General features: G+C 45.7%; 1 protein-coding gene across 7 annotated transcripts in view; it reads right to left on the reverse strand.

Moving 5' to 3' along the window:
- Positions 1-1,638: 1,638 nt before the first annotated feature.
- The window catches only part of PSD2 (pleckstrin and Sec7 domain containing 2), a 54,448-nt gene continuing 34,362 nt past the window's right edge, over positions 1,639-21,724 (reverse strand). For 5 of the 7 annotated variants that reach the window (XM_078067419.1, XM_078067418.1, XM_078067422.1 and 2 more), the window contains 8 exons: positions 13,903-13,991; positions 12,206-12,249; positions 10,949-11,139; positions 10,703-10,773; positions 10,128-10,285; positions 9,035-9,179; positions 7,585-7,728; positions 1,639-3,828 (listed from right to left, as the gene is read on the reverse strand). In XM_078067419.1, coding sequence (XP_077923545.1) covers positions 3,619-3,828; positions 7,585-7,728; positions 9,035-9,179; positions 10,128-10,285; positions 10,703-10,773; positions 10,949-11,139; positions 12,206-12,249; positions 13,903-13,991 — 1,052 coding nt within the window. In that variant the 3' untranslated portion in view covers positions 1,639-3,618. Of the gene's footprint in view, positions 3,829-7,584; positions 7,729-9,034; positions 9,180-10,127; positions 10,286-10,702; positions 10,774-10,948; positions 11,140-12,205; positions 12,250-13,902; positions 13,993-21,724 lie in introns of all 7 variants that reach the window. The other 2 variants (XM_036088880.2, XM_078067421.1) reach the window with 2 other exon arrangements.

Consider the following 21,724-nt stretch of genomic DNA (forward strand, 5'->3'; position numbering starts at 1 on the left):
GGGCCTCAGGCATTTCACAGGCAAAGCCCGGACATGCAAGATGGCATAATGGGTACCCTTGGCTGCCAGGAAGACCACAGCTGCTGCAGCTTGTAAGCCCACAGGGTGTTGTGCTTTTCCCAGCTTTATAGCCCCTCAGAGCCAGGGCCTGTCTAAACCTGCAGCCCTGATGAAGGCATGGAGAAGGCAGATGGAGGTCCAGGGTTAAGAAGCCTTTTCACTCATTGATTTATTTTTTAAACCAGTGCCCGGGGCCAGGAACCCTTACGTTCCAGCCAGACACAAGGGAGTCTTCTATCCAGAGGGCTCAGGTAGTTGACTTGAGCGCGCACATGCGCAAATGCCCCCCAGAATGTGTGTGGTCAGTTTAGAGACCTACCAATGGGAGGGCCGGAGAGGCTTAAGGTTGAGAGGGGCTGAGTTCAGTTCCAGCTCTGCCCCTCTCTGGCAGTGTGATTTTTCCTCAGCTATTAAGTGGTGATCCTGATACCTACCTCAAAGGGTTGCTGTGGAGATTATATATAAAGCACCCAGGACTGCTTCTGGCACATGATGCCTATTAATGGCTAATTTGATGATGATGATGATGGCATCCTGTGCCTTGCATTCTTGAATCACAGAGTGGCAAAAACTAGATGAAAGGGAGGCGATAGGAAAAAGTAAAGAACTAAAGTCATTGTGTTCACTGTGGGGGTGCTGGAAAAAAAAGCACCTGTTACAAAGAAACAAAGGAAAATAGTGAACTAAATGGTATCTAAACCTGCAAATCACTGATCTGTCCCAGGCCCCATCTGGTGATCTCATCCAAATCCCTTCCTGGCTCTGAGTTAGTTTGCTGTTGGCTTTAAAATTTTCTGACAGCCAATAATTCCTCTATGTGACTTCTGACCTCTATGTGAACCCCAATAATTGTGAACGACCTCTTGGTGAACCCCCTGGCCTTTTCATGACCCCAGGTAATTGTATCAAATAATTTGATAGCTTGCTTATCTGCTCTGGATTCTAAAACACCTACCAAGAGTCTATACGGTGTGAATGGGACCTGGGAGAGGTGTGTCCGGAGAGACTCATTTTCCACTCTGCCTCTCAAATTTCTGCCTTGGGGTGTCTTTAGTCTGGCCCATCAGGAAGAGGTGTAGCCCTGTTAAGTGACTTCCCTACTACCACCCTGTCCCCCAGGAGTACTTAGGACATTCAGGTGGCTTCCTGAGTCAGAGTCTTCTTCCCCACTCCAGTTCTGTCTTCTTCTCTCTGCCAGGTCAGTTTTGGCTTTCTCCCCAGTGCTCCCAGGGTCCCCAGTGGTAATGGTGACTGCCTGTCCCCTCCCCACTAGACTGTGAGCCCCATGTGGGACAGGGAGCTGCTCGGTCCTTTTCTCACCACACTGTCCTCAGCACCTAGCACAGGGTGCAGCACTGGTGAGCTTCACTGAATGAGAACAGAAACACTGTGGTCAAGGGTCAGCCCCCCAGAAGCCACTTCCCAGGACCACCAGGTGGCGCAAACCACTTATTGCATCTCACCTGTGGTCCTCCAGCCCCTGGATTTGGACAGTCCTGGAAAATGGGCATATTAGGGGCAGAAGTTGGGGGGGGGGAAATATGATGGTCCATTAGAATGCAGGAAAAAAAATATTAGAACTTTGATTTAGATTTATTTTCATCTCATCTTTTTAAATTTCTATTTTTGTGTATGTTTTATAATGTACATAATATTTTAGTACAGTAGTACATGTATATAATTTACAATAAATAATTATACAATTAAGAAAGTGAACTAAAGATTTTTTTACTGATGGGAGACATCACTAGTGCTCAGGGAAGCCTGTCTGCAGCAGACAGAAGCTTGCTCCTCTGCTTTCACTCACCCACCCTCATGAGGTGGAGGGTGGGAAGCTGACCCCAAAAATCCAAGACCTTAGAGCCAGCATGGAGAAAGTACAAAGAGCTCTTTTATGTTACATTGCTCTTCCAACTTCATTTAAATGAACATTTACTTCCGCTCAGCAAAACGAAGAGGCCAGATGGTTTGGGTGTAAAATACACTTCAGCTGATCCAAATTAAATCATCTGGATTTAAATCACTACATATTTCCACAGACTCATACATCCCTTGCATCAAATGTGAGCGTGCTTGAACTGTTAGGTACTTAATAAGATAAGCCAACCTTGCCACTAACTAAATATATTACCACTGAGGTCAAATTGCTGCCCAAACTAACCTATTTTAAAAATATAAAGGATCTGCTCTTCATAGCTCATTGAAGGCCCATCACCTCCACCGCTGGTCCGTCTGAGGAATTCGGGGTTTACAAGATACTAGTCTGTGATCATCACGTGGCAAATTTTTCTATCCTTCCCAGGCATGTCCTTAGCTAGCATTTCTGAGTCACTAGAAGAGTGAAGGAAATATCAGCTTAAAAACCAATCAGCAACTTCTTACTCCACCTTTTCCCAAGATCAGGAATTAATGGCTTCCATAACCTTCCTCCACCAAACATCTTTGGGCTTGTTGACAAGTGGCTGTTTGCAAGGCAGAGTGTCTTTTATTCCCGGAGCAGTAGGTCTGTACAAGAGGCCACCTCTGGAGCTCAGAGACCTGGCAGCACCAACATAAAGACCAAAATATAAACAGGGCCATGGTCCCATCCCACTCACACCCCAGAATGCCTGTGGGACAGGTGGGGTGGCATACACACACACTGTCTATTTATTCCAAACATCAACTGTAAGAGCAGTGTAAGTCACAGGTCAGCCGGAAGAGGGGAAAGGGGGGTAAGAGGAGGTCAGCACTATCTCCACCTTCTCTCCCAGAGTGTCTGGGCCACCAAGGGGCCAGAGAGCAGCCCTCCTTGCTAACAGGTGGAGTTCCGAAATAGGCTTTTCCTTTATCTTATTTCATCTTGATATCAATTCCAAAATCATCTTTCAAGGGGTCCCTTATTTATATATACAATTCTTGTATATATACATTTTTGTCCATATAAAAGAAAGCAGTAGTGGCCTCCATAAATGGAAGGTGAGATGGCCGCACACGTGAGTAGACAGCTTGACATCGAGGGAGCAGGCCCGGGTCTGGGATTGTTGCAAAGGGAGGCAGGAGAACAGGGCATGGTTCCAGAAGCTACTGGGTGGAGGGAGGAGAGGATGGTGCTGGTGGTCCGCAGACCTGCGGCTGGTCAAGTCTGAGGAAGGAGGAGGAGGAGAGGTGGGGATCCAAGCTGACAGCTGGAGTCCAGACCCACCCTTGGGAACAAGGGAGATGTGGGAAGGAACTTGTGAGAAGGGGAGGAGGGCCTGGGAAGCCAGCTGCCCTTCCTCCTCCTCCAGTGAGATTGTGTCTAGAGCATGCACGCAACTGGCCTACAAAATGAGGCTCCGTGGTGGAGAGGAATGTGAGGGCTGGGGAGAAGGTCTGAGGCCCAGATAAACCCCAGGATGCAAGAAGATCAACGCCACGAATAGCGTCTCCATCTCCTTGGCCCACGGCGCTCTCCGCACCCCTCTAGCTGCCTGTCAACTGCCTGGAGCTGGCGCCAAGTGGCCCTTGGCTGGAATTGTGCTCACTGACCCCTCTGGGGACATTTGCCTGCCTCTGGGGCCTGCCCATCCATGCCAGCTAAGTATCAGGCCCGGTGGTATCCTTCGTAGCTTTGCTGCCAGTCACAGTTCCGTGGCCCTGACTGAGGGCGGGGCTTGAGTGTGTCTTGCGGAGAGAAGGATCCTCCCCTTCCAGAGTGGCCAGCCGGGCCTCAATCCGCTCCAGGTCATCTGAGCCCACTTTGATTTTCACAGCCAGGAGGTGGATATAGGTCTCATATCGGCTTTTCTAGAAAAAAGGCAGAGAAAGGCCAAAAACAAAGTCAAAGGACAAACAAGAAAATGCAAAAAAAAAAAAAAAAGTATTTGGACCTTATGTGACAAAAGACTAATTTCCTTAATACTCAGAGAGCTCTCACAAATCAATAAAAAGGAGATAAACAATCCAATTAAAAAATAGGCAAGAGACATACACAGAACTTTTACTCATAATTTTTAAAAATTCAAATTAAGTGGCAATGATTTCTTGAGTATGACAGCAAAAGTACAACCAAAATAAAAACTGACAAATGGGATTACAAAATTTAAAACTCGTGTGTATCAGGGGCACCTGGGTGGCTCAGTCAGTTAAGGGTCTGCCTTCAGCTCAGGTCATGATCCCAGGATCCTGGGACTGACCTACTCCCTTTGGGCTCCCTGCTTCAGTGGGGAGTCTGCTTCTCCCTCTCCCTCTGCTCCTCCTCCTGCTTGTGCTCTCTCTCTCTCTCTCTCTCTCTCTCTCTCATAAATAAATAAAAATAATCTTTAAATGAAATAAATGTGCCCTTAAATAAAATCTTAAAAAAAAAAAAAAACTCATGTGTATCAAACGACAATCAATAGAGTGAAAAGGCAATCCACAGAATGGAAAAAAATATTTGCAAATCCTATATCTGATAAGGATCTAATATCCAGAATATATAAAAAAACTCCTACAATTCAACAACAAAAATATAAACAACCCAATTTAAAAAGAGCAAATGTCTTAAATAGACGTTTCTCCAAAGAAGACATACTAACAGTCAATAAGCTCACAAAACGATATTCAACATCAGTCATCATCAGGGAAATGCACATCAAAACCACAATGAGCTACCACCTCACACCTTTCGGAACATCTACTGTCAAAGAAAAATCAGAGAGTAAGTGTTGGTGACAATGTAGGGAGACTAGAACCCTCATGCACTGCTGGTGAGAACCATGGCACACCGCCATAGAAAACAGTCTGGGGGCACCTGGTGGTTCAGTTCGTTGAGCATCCGACTCTTGGTTTTGGCTCAGGTCATGATCTCAGGGTCATGAGATGGAGCCCCACATAGGGCTGTGTGCTCAGCGGAAAGTCTGCTTGAGATTCTCTCCCTCTCCCTCTCTCTCTGCCACACTCTCTCTAATAAATAAATAAATCTTTACACACACACAAAAAGGAAACAGTATGGCTGGTCTTCAGCAAGTTAAAAATAATATTGCCTTGTGCTCCAGCAATACCACTTCTGAGTATATACCCAAAAGAATTTAAGGCAGGGTCTCAGAAATATTTGCATACCCATGTTCATAACAGCACTACTTACAAAAGCCAAAGATGAAAGCAACCCAAATGTCCAGTAGCAGATGAAAAGATAAAGAAATGTGATATCTACATACAATGGAATAGTATTCAGCCTTAAAAAGGAAGGAAATTCTAATACATGCCACATCATGGATAAACTTGAGCATAAGCCAGTCACAAAAACACAAATTCTGTATTATTCCACTAATATGCAGTAACTAGAGGAGTCAAATTCACAGGGATAGGAAATAAAATGGTGGTTGCCAGGGGTGGGGGCTGGGGGAGGTGGGGAGGAGTTGCTGTTTGATGGGTATAGAGTTTCAGTTTGGGAAGATGAAAAAGTTCTGGAAATTGGTTGCACAATAGTGCGAGTAGACTTAATACTACTGAACTATACACTTAAAATGGTTAAGATGATAAATTTTATGCTATGTGTATTTACCACAATTTTAAAAAAAAATTTTTAAGATTTTCTTTATTTATTTGAGAGAGAGAGACAGAGATAGAGAGCACAAGCAGGGATGAGAGGGAGAAGCAGGCTCCCTACTGAGCAGGGAACCTGACACAGGGCTTGGTCCTGGGGCCCTGGGATCATGACCTGAACCCAAGGCAGACACTCAACCAACTGAGCCAGCCAGGTGCCCCACACAATTAAAGAATTTTTAATCCAAATTAAAATAGCAATGAGATACCCCTTATTAAACCTATCAGATTGATGATGATTAAGACATTCAGGAGTGTCCAGTGTTGGTGAGGGCATGAACAGACAAGTACATTCATAAGCTATTTAAAGTATTATAAATTGGGGGGGCACCTGGGTGGCTTAGTCGTGAACCATCAGACTCTTGATTTCGGCTCAGGTCATGATCTCAGGGTTGTGAGATCAAGCCCTGTGTCAGGCTCCATGCTGAGTGTGAAGCCTGCTTAAGATTCTCTCTCTCCCGGGGAGGTGGGTGGGGGGATGGGGTAACTGGGCGACTGGCATTAGGAGGGCACGTGACGTGATGAGCACTGGGTATTATACGCAACTGATGAATTTCTGAACTCTACATCTGAAACTAATAATGTACTATATGTTGGCTAATTGAATTTAAATTAAAAAAAAAAAAAAGATTCTCTCTCTCCCTCTGTCCCTTCCCCACCCTTTAAAAAAAATGTGTTATAAATTGGTAAACATTTAGGAGGGAAATTTGGCCGGCCATGTCTGAGAGCCTGACTCTGAGCTTCCAGACCTCACCACAGTCAGGAGAGGCTGAGGTCCTAGAAGAAGCGAAGACTAAAGGTGAGGAGACACTGTTCTCATGCAACTCTGCCACATGAGCAGAAAGACCCTTCATTGCTGGGCTTCACCTCCCCTACACACCCCCTTCCCCCAGTTAAGCCAGGGGGAAGTGAGAAAGACCTGAGTGCTGGAGTTGGAATCCATCACCTGGGTTAGGATCCTAGTTCCTACACTTCTTAACTGTCACCTCAGGCAAGTGATCTGCCCTCTCCAAGCCTCAATTTTCCCATCTGTAAAATGGGGATAACAGAACCCATTTCAACAGAGTTGACATGAGGATTAAATCCATCAGTACAAGGGAGTGAAGGTGATTATGCTTGACAACTGGCAAGTGATCAGTCCACTGTAGCTTTTGCCAACCCTTTTTTTCTTACACTGCAGAAAGAGTGGGTCTGAGAAGACTTTGAAAGCAGTACAGTTTTGTTTTTCAAAAGGTCAGGATATCTCTTGGGAACTCTCCTCTCTTCCTCACACCTCAATAGAAAAGCAATGTAGAAATCCAGAGACTGAGATGGGTGACTTCCTGCCTTTCCTGCCCCAAAGGCTCAATCTCAGCCTTTATATTGTCCACCCCCGCCTGCAGGTCAATACAAAGACCAGTCCAAAGGGGACAAGTGGTTCCTGCCTCCCTCCTCCAAGCTGACCCCCTCTCCTTCACCCAATGAAGGCGATGCTCCGTCAGCCCCATTTACAGAGCATCAGGAGGCAGAATCAGGGTAGGGGGGCAGGGAGAGACAAGATGGAGAGAAGGGAGAACTTAGTTGCTGTGCTCGATAAACATCTGTGGAAGAGGAAAAGGAGACGAACGCGGGATAGGTCACGCAGGTGGGCTTGAGCTGTTTACGGTTCAGCTGTAACAGCTCCCCAAGAGGCTGGGTCATGGGGGGAGTGGAGGTGAGGAGTGGCTTGGGGAAGGGTGAGGCCCACCTGGTGCTCTTTGAGAGACACAGGTGAGGGCACAACGGTTTGATTAACAATTGGCAGCCGGACTGTGCGGAGACTGGCCCACAGGAGTCCATGCGTGGCTCACGACCGCCTCAGGGGGGCCCCCAAAGTGGAGAACCCCCAAAGCAGGAGCCCCTGGCTGCAGAATGATGTTGGTGACAGGAGGGAGAAGAGCTGGCTTCCTCCTTCTGCCCCAGCCCTGTCCTTCGCAACCAGCCCCAAGGAGAACCCACCTCAAAAGTGAGATAGTGCTCCTTCAGCCGGTTCTCCTCAGCCTCCTTGGACTTGACGCCCTTCTCGAAGGGATGACACCTGTGCTCAGCCAGCTCCGCAGTCACCTGCCTCAGCTTATTCTCATGAGAACGCAGCTGATCCTCCTGCACAGACAAGTCCCAGACTATGAGGTTCCGCTTTCAAGATGTCAAGGGAGTGGGTCTAAACCTGTCATGCTGGGTCTGCTTCGACAAAGGGAAACTGAAGCCTGGCCAGGGTCATCAAGTATGTGGGGGACCTGCGGGAGCGCCCCTCCACCCTCCTCCTTCCTGCCTTGCTTTCACTGGCATCAGGCCTCCGAGAGAAACCCACGGCAGGCTCAGGAGATGAGAGGCCCTCACACTAGAATGTGCACACAGACATTCCCTGACATAGACGCACAATCCCACCAGAAACCCCCCCACACCGGTTCATATGGACTCTCACATGCACACACAAACACAATGGACCAAGGAAGGGTCTGGCCTCAGCTACCCCGGCTCCATACGATGCACACATTCTCTTGGATTCTGCCCAGGCTCATACGATGGTCACAGACCCAGGATCATACCCGGAGAGTCAGAGACACTGTTACTCACAGACAAGTGCGCACACACGGCCCACCCACCGAAGTACAGCCAGACCGCTTGACGCTGTGTGGGCGACGAGCTGCGTGTGTGTGCGTGTGTGTGATGCACGTGTGTAGTGGGGGTGGGGGTGCACAGCAGGTGTGTATGCACATACGCGTGTGCCTGTATGGTATATGTGTGCCCGGGGGGTGGGGGTGTGTGTGTGTGTGTGCGCGCGCACTGCCTGTGCACGCGCAGGGGCTCTGGGCGGAAGCTGCAGCCTAGGAGCTCAGCGGAGAGACCCAGGCCAAGGGCCCAGTATGAAAAGGGCCCTGACAAAGACAGGAAGTACGGAGCTCCTCCTGCCCTCCACCTCCCAAGTGGTGGTCCACCATTTATCCTGTCCTCCCCCCAAAAAAAACCCTGAAAAACCCAAGTATTGATGAGTAAGAGTTTTTTTTAGGATTACAAATAAAATACTTAAGGGTAGGTAAGGACAGCAAAAGAGCACTTGATGAAGGGCCAGCCAAATCTCACCCGTCCCTGGCTCCCTGTGACACACACATTCTCTCGCATTCATGCTCAGACACGCACCATGCCCACAGACCCAAAATGACATCCACAGGATACCATGCCATTGGCAGAGAAGAACGCAGGCCTCTGTGTGGTGTGTGGCCTCAGTCTTCCCATCTGTAAATGGGGATGAGGTGCAATGGGGATGAAGGAGAAGATCTGTCTCTTCACCTTGTCTCTTAGCCCAAGGCCAGGCACCATATAGGAGCTGAGGTAGAGGCTGTTGAATGGAGGGGGCCTGGCTGGATGCAGCCTGAGGAGGTGGTGTTGGGGTCCCAGGAGCTCATACCTGGCAGAGGCGAGTGGTGCAGGAGGGCAGCAGGGGCCGACAGAACTTCTTCATGGAGCTGACAGCAGCAGGGAAGGAGGGGGCTGAGAAGATGGCGGCCACCAGGTTGATCCTAAGGATCCATGACAGCATTTCTTCCTTGCTCCTGGGGACAGGAGGAGAGGGGAGAGGGCACCAGCTCCTCACAATAGGACTCCCTGTCCCCTACCCAGCACCCAGGACCCACCGCTAGCCTGGTACAGGGAGGGAGCCACTTCCTTCACAAAGGGGGACAAAGGAGTGAAGGAGGATGGCAGGATGGGGGCTCAATGGACCCGGTCAAGTCTGTGTAGGGAGCTCGCCTTTGTCCCAGCTTCTAGGCAAGACCTGGATTTTACCATGAAAGAAAAGCTGTCCAGGTCCAGAGTTAATAGCCATGGAGTAACAGGCCCCAGAGCCAGTGGGCCCAGGCTGATCCCTGGATCTCTGGATCCTAGAGGCAACAGGCAAGTGGTATCCCCACTCGGGCTTCCTGTCCGCGCCCCACTACCTTGCCCACAATGCACATTCCCATCCTGAGAGGTCACCTACCAGCCTCCCTCCTTTTAAGCTTGTCTGACACATGAAACTCCAATCTCAAGTCACAGGATAGGGTGTAGAGGAGTGGACAGAAGGCCTTCCAGGGAAACTATGAGACGAGTCTTTCCCATCCATTTCCCCACCCCGATTTACAGTGAAGGATGATTCATTAAGGCTCCATCTGCCCCCAATTTAGGGACTTCAGTGTGCAACAGAATCGCCTGGAGGGCTTGTTAGAATACAACTGCTGGCCCAGCCCCAGAGTTTGATTCCGTAGGTCTAAGGTGGGGTCAGAGAAATTGCATTTCTAATGCGTTTCCTGGAGATGCTGAGAGGACCACACTTGAGAACCTGTATTTCAGGGGACCCCAGCAGTTGGTCTGTGCCAAGCAGATACACTCACTCTTATGGCCGACGTGCAGGGCAAGCTGACAGCACCTCGCCTAAGGCGGATGAGGAGTAGGGTGCGGTCCAAGCTCGGAGCTGCAGGCCCTGAGCCCAAGGTGGGAGGGAGGGGACTCCCACTCCTACTTACGGTGCCTGGAAGAGGAAGACCCTCCAGTCAGCCGTCTTCAGCTTGAGCACGTTGGACTTCTTGCTGTAGTCAGAGGCCCTGGTGGCCAGAGCATGGTGCACGCGAATAGCATTCTTCAAGTCGCCCTCAGACAGAGCTTTGTCGGGCCTATACTCATCCTGGACAGGTGGAGCAGGGGCAGACAAGCCCCTGTCATCACCAGGCTCAGGTTCACTAACCCACACTTCCTCGTGCTGTCCCTCCTATCCCTCCACTCCCTCCATTCTTCAGCTCTTGCCCCCATAGTGCCATGCCCACCCAACAAAGCCTGCCGGCCACTCTGCTCCACACCCTGGTTTGTCCCAAGGCCCAGAAAGAGCTTCCACTGCATATCTTCTGAGCCCCTGGGCATTTGCAAGACCCCTCCCTGAAAACCCAAAGCTCTATGAGCCCGAGTCAGGCTTTAATGAGGGAAGGACCCAGCATCTGCCTAAGCCCCAGGTCCTGCCAGGGACTCTCTGGGCACCACAAGACAGGGGCCGGTTGGTGGACTGCACTGGCCCTTCCTGGGTAAGGACTCTGGGGCAGTCTCTCACCTTCTGTAGGTACAAGATGGTCCCTTTGAGCACCGCGTAGAATTTCTTCCAGCCACGCCTCCCACGGGGTGCTAGGGATGGGGGTATGGGTAGTGTGGCCACAACCACCCACCCCGATATCTCCTCCCTTGCATGCCCCTACATGTCTATCTGGATGTGCAACCCCAGAGGAGTGACCACGGGGGCCAGGCCCTCTCCCCCGAACTAGCATCCCTCCCCGTGCCCCTTCCCCCGCCTGACACCCACTCCTCTTGCCATCCATGTCGGCGTGAGTCTTCCGAGTCAGCACACCATGCTTGTAGGTGGTGGCGCTGAGAGCCTGCGGGACATCCAGGAAGGGGTTGCCACCATCCAGGATCCGTGTCACTTTCTTGGTGCCTGTCCCAAACTTGTCATCCACCAGCTCAGAGAGTGATTTCCTCAGCTCGTCCTCATCACTAGGAAAATGCTAGGCCTGAGCACCACCTCCATGGAAGCCTTAGCCCCACATGAACATGTTCTCTCCCCACCAGCCCCTCTCTGGGAAACAGTCAGAGGTGAAGAGCAGAGATAAGGAGGTTCCAATTCCAGATCACAGATCCAGATCTTTGACCCCTGCCCTCAGTCTTCAATTCTAACCCCTGTCATCTGAGCTGTGATTTTTGGCCTCCAAACTCTAATCCTCACCACTGACCACAAAGTTGGAGACCTTTACTAGTTTTATTCCTGGTCTTTCTTCTCCTCTCTCCAACCCTGAAAGCCCAGTCCCAGGGAGCAGTGACTCACGGCCAGACTGAAGCGGCTGCCCAAGCCCTACAGACACACCCTGGGCCAGTAGATGAGGGCCCTAAAGTCTAGGATCCCCAGTAGAGCCCTGGGAGAAGAATGCCAGCTCTTCCCAAGGTTTGTGGGGTTCTTAACAATTGTTACCTGTGATTTCTACAAGGATCCAAAGACCAAGGCTGCCCGGGGGTGCACAGGAGGGTGGGGCAGCCACTTTCCCCAGGAGCCTCCCAGTCTCCCCACCCAGCAAGGTCACCACACCTCTTTCCAGATGGCTGGGCATTTCCAAGTCTCTCTGCCTTTGCAGGGGAAGAAGTTAGGGGGCAGTCACCTCTCTCCACTGCCAAGAGCAGTCACTACCTAAACATAGTCATATTCTTGGTGTTATAGGGGGATTCGTGCCTCCTGTCTACCTACCTCCCAAAAGGGAAAGAGCTATCGTCATTGGTAATAGTGGCAATATCCCCAGTACAGAAAATAAGTTGTAGACATCATGAAACTAAAGTCACAGTTTAATCAATTCCATACCAATTTAACATTTTTATCAAGACAGAAAATGTACCCAAAGGGGAACTCAACACCTGGTGCGGCCAGCTGGACAGGGGTCACCAGAGCTGTGGGTTGGGAGAAATCAGCACCATGGAGAGTGACAGGAGTGCCTTCCCTGCACCGTCAGCCACTCCCCCTTTTGCTTCCCAGTAATTCACCTTCCCCATACCTGTGCCCATGGGCACTACTCACATGGCCCATTCCAGCTTTTCATTCTTGATGGAGTTGTAAAGGGTCTGGGGCAGGGGAAAAGAGAAAGAGAGGAGTTCAGATGAAGAGTCAAAGAAATCTCCATCTACCTCTAGTAATGTGGATGCAGTGAGGAAGCATCTTTTCAGCCAGTGGGGCAAAATGGGTGTTTGATTCACAGCTGTTTGTTGAATGAATGAATGAATGAGGGATGGGTGGGTAGATGATTGTTTAGATGAATGGGTGCATAGATTTGAGGAAGAGTTGGGTAGATAGGTTGGTGGGTAGGTGGATGGGTGGGGTAATTAGTGGGTGGGTGAGGGTGCAAGGATGTAGGAGCTGTATGTGTGGATGATGGGTGAATGGGTAGGGTAGGGGCAGGCGAATGAGTTTCTGGGTAGGTGAATGGATAAAAGGATGGGGGCATGGGAGGTTGGGTAAATGGGTAGATGGGGAGAAGTGGATAGGTGGCTGTTGGGACTGGGATTATTTTATCTCACTTACAAATACATTCTTAACAAGCCCTTCTTGATGAAGAAGAAGATAATTGTGATAAGAAGAGTGATGGAGACAATGTTTTATTTTTTGGCCTCCAGACTCACTATCTAACTACCTACCTGGTATCACCATATCCTTCAAACTCACTATCTAAAACTGAACTCATTGGGACACCTGGGTGGCTCAGTCGATTAAGTATCCAACTCTTGATTTCAGCTCAGGTCATGATCTCAGGGTGGTAAGATCGAGCCCTGCATCAGGCTCTGAGCTGGGCATGGAGCCTGCTTAAGATTCTCTCTCTCCCTCTGCCCCTGGCCCTCCCCCTACTCACTCTCGCACTCTCTCTCTCTCAAATAAATAAATCTTTAAAGAATAAAAATAAAAAATAAAACTGAACTCCTCATTTACCCTCCAAAAAACCTGCTCCTCTTCCTCCAAGGCAGAGAACTGACCAGGCTTGAAAGGCCAGAGTTCCACCCTGGGTTTCAGCCTCAGGAGTAAACTAGTATCCCTTAATTCCTGGTGATGTTGGAAAAATGGGTGGGTTTCTCCCTGTGATGATGACAATGACAGTTGTGGTGACGGTGGTGGAAATAGAGGTAGTCAGTGATGGCTGCGGCAGCTATGACAACTGTTGGTAGCTTTGAGGCTTATCGTGACAGCAATGAAGAGAATGCAGTGCTAAAAACAAATCTCATAAAGCCTACCCCTCTGCCTAACTCAGGGAACATGCAACAGTCAAATGTTGAACTGGATGGTCACTAACTCTATCCCAAAGTCATGGTAACCGTGACCCCAGTGTTAAAAATGTAGACTGTCAGAGGAGCCTGGCTGGCTCAGTCAGTAGAGCATGTGACTCTTGATCTTGGGGTCATGAGTTCAAGCCCCATGTTCAGTGTAGAGCTTGCTTTTTTTTAAAAGATTTATGTATTTATTTGAGGAGGGGAAGGGCAGAAGGAGAGGGAGAGAGAGAATCTTAAGCAGACTCCCTGCTGAGCGTGGAGCCCAAAGCGTGGCTCGATCTCACAACCCTGAGATCATGACCTGAGCCGAAATCAAGAGTCAGACACCCAGGTGCAACCTGGTGTAGAGATTTTTTTTTTTTAAATCTACACTGTCAGGATTTAGTGGAGCAGAGACCTCTCTCCTCCCCACCCACTCCAGGTACAGTTGGGGGAATGGGAACCCTTAACAGATTTTACCTTCAGCAGGTCTTTGGCAAAGTCTTGGCCATCATTCAGCTGGTCCAAGTTGGCAATGAATTGCTGGCAGGACATCTTTTTGCCAATGTTCTGTAATGGAGAAATGGTTCTGCCTGAGTGTAGGGATGGAGGCTGGTATGATCCCCACACCCTGCCCTGCCCAGCCAGAAGGGATGAAGCAGCATCAAGGGTAGTAATGAAAAATACTGCCTAGCGTTCCCTTTGTGTCCAAGAATTTACAAAACTCTTTTTTACTTTCAAGATTCTACATGATCCTCAATGAGGAGTTAGAGTTTTCCTCAAGCCCAGATGGAGTCAGGTTGGATTAAATAACATAACAGATGACATTTACCAGGTGCCTAGTATGTTTCAGGTATTGTACTTGACATGCATTATTATATTTCCTTCTCATAACAAGGAGAAAGTGAGGTGGGTATTACTATTATCCCCATTTGACAGGTAAGGAAACTGAGGTGTAGGAAGGTGAAGTGACGTGCCCATGATCACACAGCAAGGAAGTGGAAGGGCTGAGTGTGTCTGACACCAAAGCCCATGCTCTCACCCGCTACTCCATGGTTAACTCTCCCAAGGTCACACAGCACCAGGACTTGAACCCAGGCCTCTTGGCTGCTGAGCAGAAGCTCTGTGTATTCCGTCACAACTGTCTCACCCTCTCACCTGTACAGAGGGGCGGCAAGACCTCCAAGAGGTAGGTGAAGTGAGGGAGAGGTTGGTCTTAAGAGAATCAAAAATCAATTTCCACCAATACACATGGGTACCCCATGCTGAGCTGGGCTAGGACCAAGGGAACCCGAGCAGATGGTCTCATGCCAGAAGGCACAAAAAGACAAAGAGCTGGAAATGACTGTACCCCAAGTTCTGCCTTTTTTAAACCACTGAATAGCAGAGGGGCTCCAGCCCTCCAAACCCAACACCTGATGTGCATACTTTCAGACTCTTCTTGCAATATCCATGTTTGAGGACACACTGGGTGGCACTTCACCTTTGTGAAGACAAAGACCCTTGAACACCAGATACTTATTGCTGTAGGATTTTGTGGATTTAGGTTGGCTATAAGACAGTGTTTTCCAAGACTTACCTACAGATGGGAATAGGTATTCCCCCACAAAAAGACTTCAGAATCAAGTAAGTTTATTTACATGTTTCAGAGTCTTTAATATGCTTTGTGTGTTGAGAGTCTCCAAAGGAAGGATTCCATGTACAGGCTCCCAAATTCATTGACCTTGTCAGCATTTTAAGAAAGAGAATCTATTAACATCATGTGGAACATTCATATACCACAGAAAATAATCCAGGAAACAAGGATATAAGGCTTTATAAGTAGCTGAGAAACAAGAATTTTCTACACCTTTCCAAAAGGTTAAGGAGACAAAATCCTACATATACCTTGATATAGTATGTTTCATATGTTTATGTGTATATTTTACATGTACATATATGTATTTTCATATGTAGCCACTTACGTGTGCATTCATAATAGAGGGATATGAGGCAATAATGTCTGGGTTTCACACACTGAGCATTCCCCAGCCACCAGTCAGGAGTTCAAAATCAAAAAATAACCAGGCAAGATTTTCAATCCCAGAAATGACAGGCTATCTTGTTGCAAATGAATCTTCCTAACAGAAACAAGTGCTGGTCAAAATATTAAAACATCTGTGTGAAGGCACAAGAGAAATGTAAGAGCAGTGAGAACTTCAAGGGTAAAGATCCTGCAAGAAGGGAAGCATGGAGATGTGAGCCCCATAAGGAGCAGGTTTCCTACCTGAAGCATTTGCCAGTTCACAAGCAGTGACCAAAAGGCTGAGCAACTGAGCAGTCAGTAGGACTGGAGAACAAAAATTAGAATTCAAGGCCCACCAAGGAAACACCTCTGGGGAAACACCCCACTCACACTTCAACACAAGTGTTGAAATTAAGAAAGGAAATACTAAAGGGACTTTTTCTGGCAGAAGGAAAATTATCCCAGATGGAAGCATGAAGAAGCAGAAAGGAATGAAGAGCAACAAAAACGGTGGCTAAATCTAAATGAATATTGATTATATAAAACAATGATAAGAAAGTTTTCTGGGGAAGGGCACCTGGGTAGCTCAATCGATTGAGTGTCTGACTCTGGGTCTCAGCTCGGGTCTTGATCTCAGGGTTGTGAGTTCAAGGTCTCAAGGTTGTGTTGGGCTCCACGCTGAGTCTACAGAAGACTAAGACTAAGACTAAGACTAAGAAGAAAGAGAAAGAAAGAAAGAAAGAAAGAAAGAAAGAAAGAAAGAAAGAAAGAAAGAAAGAAAGAAAGAAAGGAAGGAAGGAAGGAAGGAAGGAAGGAAGGAAGGAAGGAAGGAAGGAAGGAAGGAAGAAAGGGAAAGAAAGTTTTCTGGGAAATAAAGTATAGAGAAAGATCTAATAGTTTAAGATGACAACTAATATATAAGCTGAGAGGGCAATAAATGGAGAAATAGATTAAGGTGTTTTAAGATGATGTCATTGCCTAGGAACTGGAAAAAGTACATTAATAATTTAGGATGCACACTGCAAACAACAAAAAGAATTCTCAAAGAATGAACAATTAACAGGCTAATGGAATAAAAGGGAATTCTAAAAAATGCTTAAATAATCCAAAAGTAGGCAAGAAAGGAGAAAAAAAAGGAACATAGAACTGATAAGTCAGAGAAAACAAATTGTATCCTGGTATGTTTAAATTTAATTATATTAGTAATTCATTAAGTGGTCAGATTAAGAGGTAAAGATTATCAGACTTAATTTTTTTAAAAAGCATATCATAAAAGACATATCTCTTAAATATAAGGGGACAGAAAACTTAAAAACAAAGGATGGCAATAGACACATGCAAACACTAACAAAAGAACTCTAGCATAACCACACTATATCTGAGAAAATAGACTTGAAGACAAGAAACCTTACTAGAGATAAAAAGAGACATTTCATAGTGATAAAGGGGCCAATCTACCAGATGATATAAGCATCCTAAATGTATATGCACCTAATAACATAGTCTCAAAAAATAAAAGACAAAAATTGTCAGAACCAAAAAGAGAAAGACACATTCACAATCTTGGTTGGAAATTTTAACACTGCTCTCTCAGTAACAAAAGAACAAAAATACTAAACAATTCATTAACAACAATTAGATAAAATGGACAAATTCTGGAAACATACTATTAAAAATGCTCAAGCAGAAATAGGAAATCTGAATAGATCTATAAAAAGTAAAAAGATTGAGGGACACCTGGGTGGCTGAGTCAGTTAAGCATCTGCCTTCGGCTCAGGTCATTATTCCAGAGTCCGAGGATCAAGCCCCTCATCAGGCTCCCTGCTCAGCAGGGAGTCTGCTTCTCTCTCTGCCTCTCACCCTGCTCATGCTCTCTCTCTCTCACTGTCTCTCACTCTCAAATAAATGAATAAGACCTTTAAAAAAAAGAAGTAAAAAGATTGAACCAATAATCAGAAACCTCACAAAAGAAAAGCCCAAAACCACATGGCTTCAGTAGTAAACTTCACCAAACATTTAAAGAAAAATTAACACCAATACTCCTCAAGCTCTTCCAAAAAATTGACGAAGAAGGAAAACTTCCTAACTCATTCTATAATGCCAACATTACCTTGATAACAAAACCAGAAAAAGACATCACAAGAAAACTATGTAACAATATCCTTTGGGAATATAAATGCAAAAACCCTCAACAAAATACTAGCAAACAGAATCCAGCAGCATTTTGAAAGGATTATATACCATGATCAAATGGAATGTATCCCAGTAATGCAAGTGTGGCTCAACATACAGAAATCTAACAAGGTAATACACTACATAAATATTAAGAATGAAGGGAGGGGGAAACCACATGTTCATCTCAATTGATGCAGAAAAAACATTTCACAAAATTCAACACTCCTTTCATGATAAAAAAAAAAAACTGAACAAACTAGGAATAGAACTTCCTCAATATGATAAAAGGCATTTATGAAAACTCACAGCTAACATCATACTCAATGGTGAAAGACTGAAAGTTTTCCCCCTGAGATTAGGAAAAGGCAAGAGTGCCGTTTCCCCAATTCTCTTCAACATGTACTAGGAGTTCTAGTCAGAGCAATTATGCAAACAAAAGAAGTAAAAGGCATCCAAATTAGAAAGGAAGAAGTAAAACTATCTCTATTCATAGATGACATGATCTTGTATATAGAAAATCCTAAAGGATACACCAAAAAATGAACACATTCAGCAAAGTTGCAGAATACAAGATCAGCACATAAAAATCAATGTTAGTAAAGAATGATCATAAACTGAAATTAAGAAAACAATTTCATTTACAATAACATCAAAAAAAATTAAAAACTTAGAAATAAATTTAACCGAGGATATAAAAGACTTGTATACTGATAACTATAAAAGACTGCTAAAAGAAATTAAAGACCTAGGGGTGCCTGGGTGGCTCAGTCGTTAAGCGTCTGCCTTCGGCTCAGGTCATGATCCTAGGGTCCTGGGATAGAGCCCCGCGTCGGGCTCCCTGCTCAGCGGGAAGCCTGTTTCTCCCTCTCCCACTCCCCCTGCTTGTGTTCCCTCTCTCGCTGTGTCTCTCTCTATCAAATAAATAAATAAAATCTTAAATAAAAAAAAAAAGAAATTAAAGACCTAAATAAACAGAAAGACCTGTGGTGTTCATGGATTGGAAGACTTAATATAGCTACAATGGTAATACTATTACCGTACTCCTCAAACTGATCTATTGATTCAATACAATCCCTATCAAAATCCCAAAGGCCTTTTTTATAGAACTGTAAAACCTTATACTCAAATTCATATGTAATTGTAAGGGTTCGCAATACCCAAAACAATCTTGGAAAAGAACAAAGTTAGAAGACTCACACTTCCTGATATCAAAACTTACTAAAGACCTACATAATCAAGACAGTGTGGCACTGGCATAAATATAGACATATAGATCTCTAAATTAAGCCATACATCTATGGACAATCGACTGTTTTTTATTGAATAAATTTGACATAAAGCACTGCATCCGTTTAAGGTATACAGTGTGTTACTTTGATACATTTACATATTGTAATATTATGGTCAATTAATATGGCCAAGACCATCTAATGAGGAAAGAATAGTCTCTCTAACAAATGGTGCTGGGACAACTGGATATCCACAGCAAAAGAATGAAACTGGACCCTTACCTTACTCCATATATAAAAATTAACTCAAAATGAGTCAAAGATCTAAACATAAGAGCCAACACCATAAAACTCTTAGAAGAAAACATAGGAGTAAATCTTCATAACCTTGGATTTGGCAATGGTTTCTTAAATGACACCAAAAGCACAAGCACAAAGAAAAAAAAAAACCAGATAAATTGGACCTCATCAAAATTAAAAACTTCTGTGCATCAAAAGATGTATCAAGAGAATAAAAAGACAACCCACAGAATGGGTAAAATTTCTGTTAACCATATATCTGATAAGGGTATCGTATCCAGAATATATAAACTCAACAACAAAAACACAAACAATGCAATTAAAAATGAGCAAATCCTTTGGGGAACCTGGCTAGCTCAGTTGGTGGAATCTGCGACTCTGGATCTTGGGGTTGTGAGTTCAAGCCCCACGAAGGGTGTGGAGATTACTTAAAATCTTTAAGGGGGACCTGGGTGGCTCAGTTGGTTAAGTGTAGGACTCTTGATTTCGGCTCAGGTCATGATCTCAGGGTTATGAGATTGAGCCCTGTATCAGGCTCTGGGCTGGGTGTGGAGCCTGCTTAGGATTCTCTTTCTCTCTCTCTCTCCCGCTCTGCCCTCCCCCAACCTCCACCCCCAGCTGTCCCCCCACATGTGTGTGCTCTCTAAAAAAAATTTTTTTAAATAAAAAAAAATTTTTAAATCAAATCTTTGAAAAATAAAAAATAAAAGTGAGCAAAGGATTTAAGATTTTACCTATTTATTTGAGAGAGAGAGCGTGCGCGTGGAGGGGGAAGGGCAGAGGGAGAGGAAGAGAATCTCAAGCAGACTCCCCACAGAGCACAGAGCCCGACACAGGGCTTGATCTCACAACTCTAAGATCATGACCTGAGCCAAAACCAAAAGTCAGAGGCTTAACCAACTGAGGCACCCAGGTGCCCCAAAGGATTTAAATAGACATTTCCCCAAAGAAGATATACAAATGATCAATAAGCACATGAAAAGACATTCAACATCACTAATCATTTGGGAAGTGTAAATCAAAATCACAATGAGATATAACTCCACACTCATTAAGATGGCTACTATCAAAACACAGAAAACAAGTGCTGGCAAGGATGTGGAGAAATTGAAAAATGTGTGTACTGCTGGTGGGAGCATAAAAAGGTTCAGTCACTATGGAAAACAGTATGGCTGTTTTTCAGAAAGTGAAAAATAATATTAGCATATGATCCAGCAATAGCACTCCTGGGCATATACCCAAACAGAATTTTTTTTTTTTAGATTTTATTTATTTATTTGACAGAGAGAGACACAGCGAGAGAGGGAACACAAGCAGGGGGCGTGGGAGAGGGAGAATCAGACTCCCCGCAGAACAAGGAGTCTGATGCAGGACTCAATCCCAGGACCCTGGGATCATGACCTGAGCCGAAGGCAGACGCTTAAGGACTGAGCCACCCAGGCGCCCCCCGCCCAAACAGAATTTAAAGCAGGGTTCAAAGAAATATCTGCACATCCATATGTCCATAGCAGTATTATTCACAGAACCCAAAAGGTAGAAGTGATCCAAGTGTCCATAAGCAGATGAAAGGACAAACAAAATGTGATACATGCAGACAATGGAATATTATTCAGCCTTAAAAAGGAAAGAAATTCTGTCACAGGCTACAACATGGATGAACCACGAGGACATTATGCTAAGTGGCATAAATCAGTCACAAAAATATAAACTCTCTTTGACTCCTCTTGTCTGAGGAACCTCGAGTAGTCAAATTCGCAGAAGCATCAAGTGGAACGGTAGATGCCAGGGGCAAGGTAGAGCGGGGTGTTGAGGAGTAGTCGTTTACTAGGTAGAGAGCTTCAGGGAAGATTTAAGTTCTGGAGATTAGTTGCACAGCAACGTGATACACTTAACACTACGGAACTAAACGACGTAAGATGGTAACTTTTATGCTGTGTGTATTTTACCACAATTTAAAATATTTTTTACTACAACTGTTAAATAAATTTTTTTAAATCCAAAAAAAATTGGGCAAAGTACTCAAATAGATCCTTCTCCAAGGAAGATGTACAGATGGCCACTCAGTCGTTAAGTGTCTGCCTTTGGTTCGGGTCGTGATCCCAGGGTCCTGGGATCGAGCCCCGCGTCCGGCTCCCTGCTTTGCAGGAAGCCTGCTTCTCGCTCCCCCACTCCCCCTGCTTGTGTTCCTGCTCTCGCTGTGTCTCTCTCTGTCAAATAAATAAATAAAATCTTTAAAAAAAAAAAAGGGTGGGGAAAGGAGTGTTAATGAGGATGTGGAAAAACAGAAAGCCTCGTGCACTGGCCACAGGAATTTAAAACGTCTCAGCCACTATGGAAAACATTTTCACAGTTCCTCAAAAAGTTAAGCACAGAATTCGCATGTGAGGGAGCTAGTCTATTCCTAGGAATTGAAAACAGGTGTTCAAACAAACAAAAAATTGTACACAAATGTTCACAGCAACACGATTCACAATACCCAGAAGGCAGACCAACCCAAATATCCATCAGCAGGTAAATGCATAAACAGACTGTGGTCTATCCGTGCAGTGCAATGTTATCTGGTCCTAAAAAGGAATGAAGTATTGACGCATGC

This window comes from Halichoerus grypus, chromosome 2, assembly GCF_964656455.1.
Source record: "Halichoerus grypus chromosome 2, mHalGry1.hap1.1, whole genome shotgun sequence".
Lineage (NCBI taxonomy): Eukaryota > Metazoa > Chordata > Mammalia > Carnivora > Phocidae > Halichoerus > Halichoerus grypus.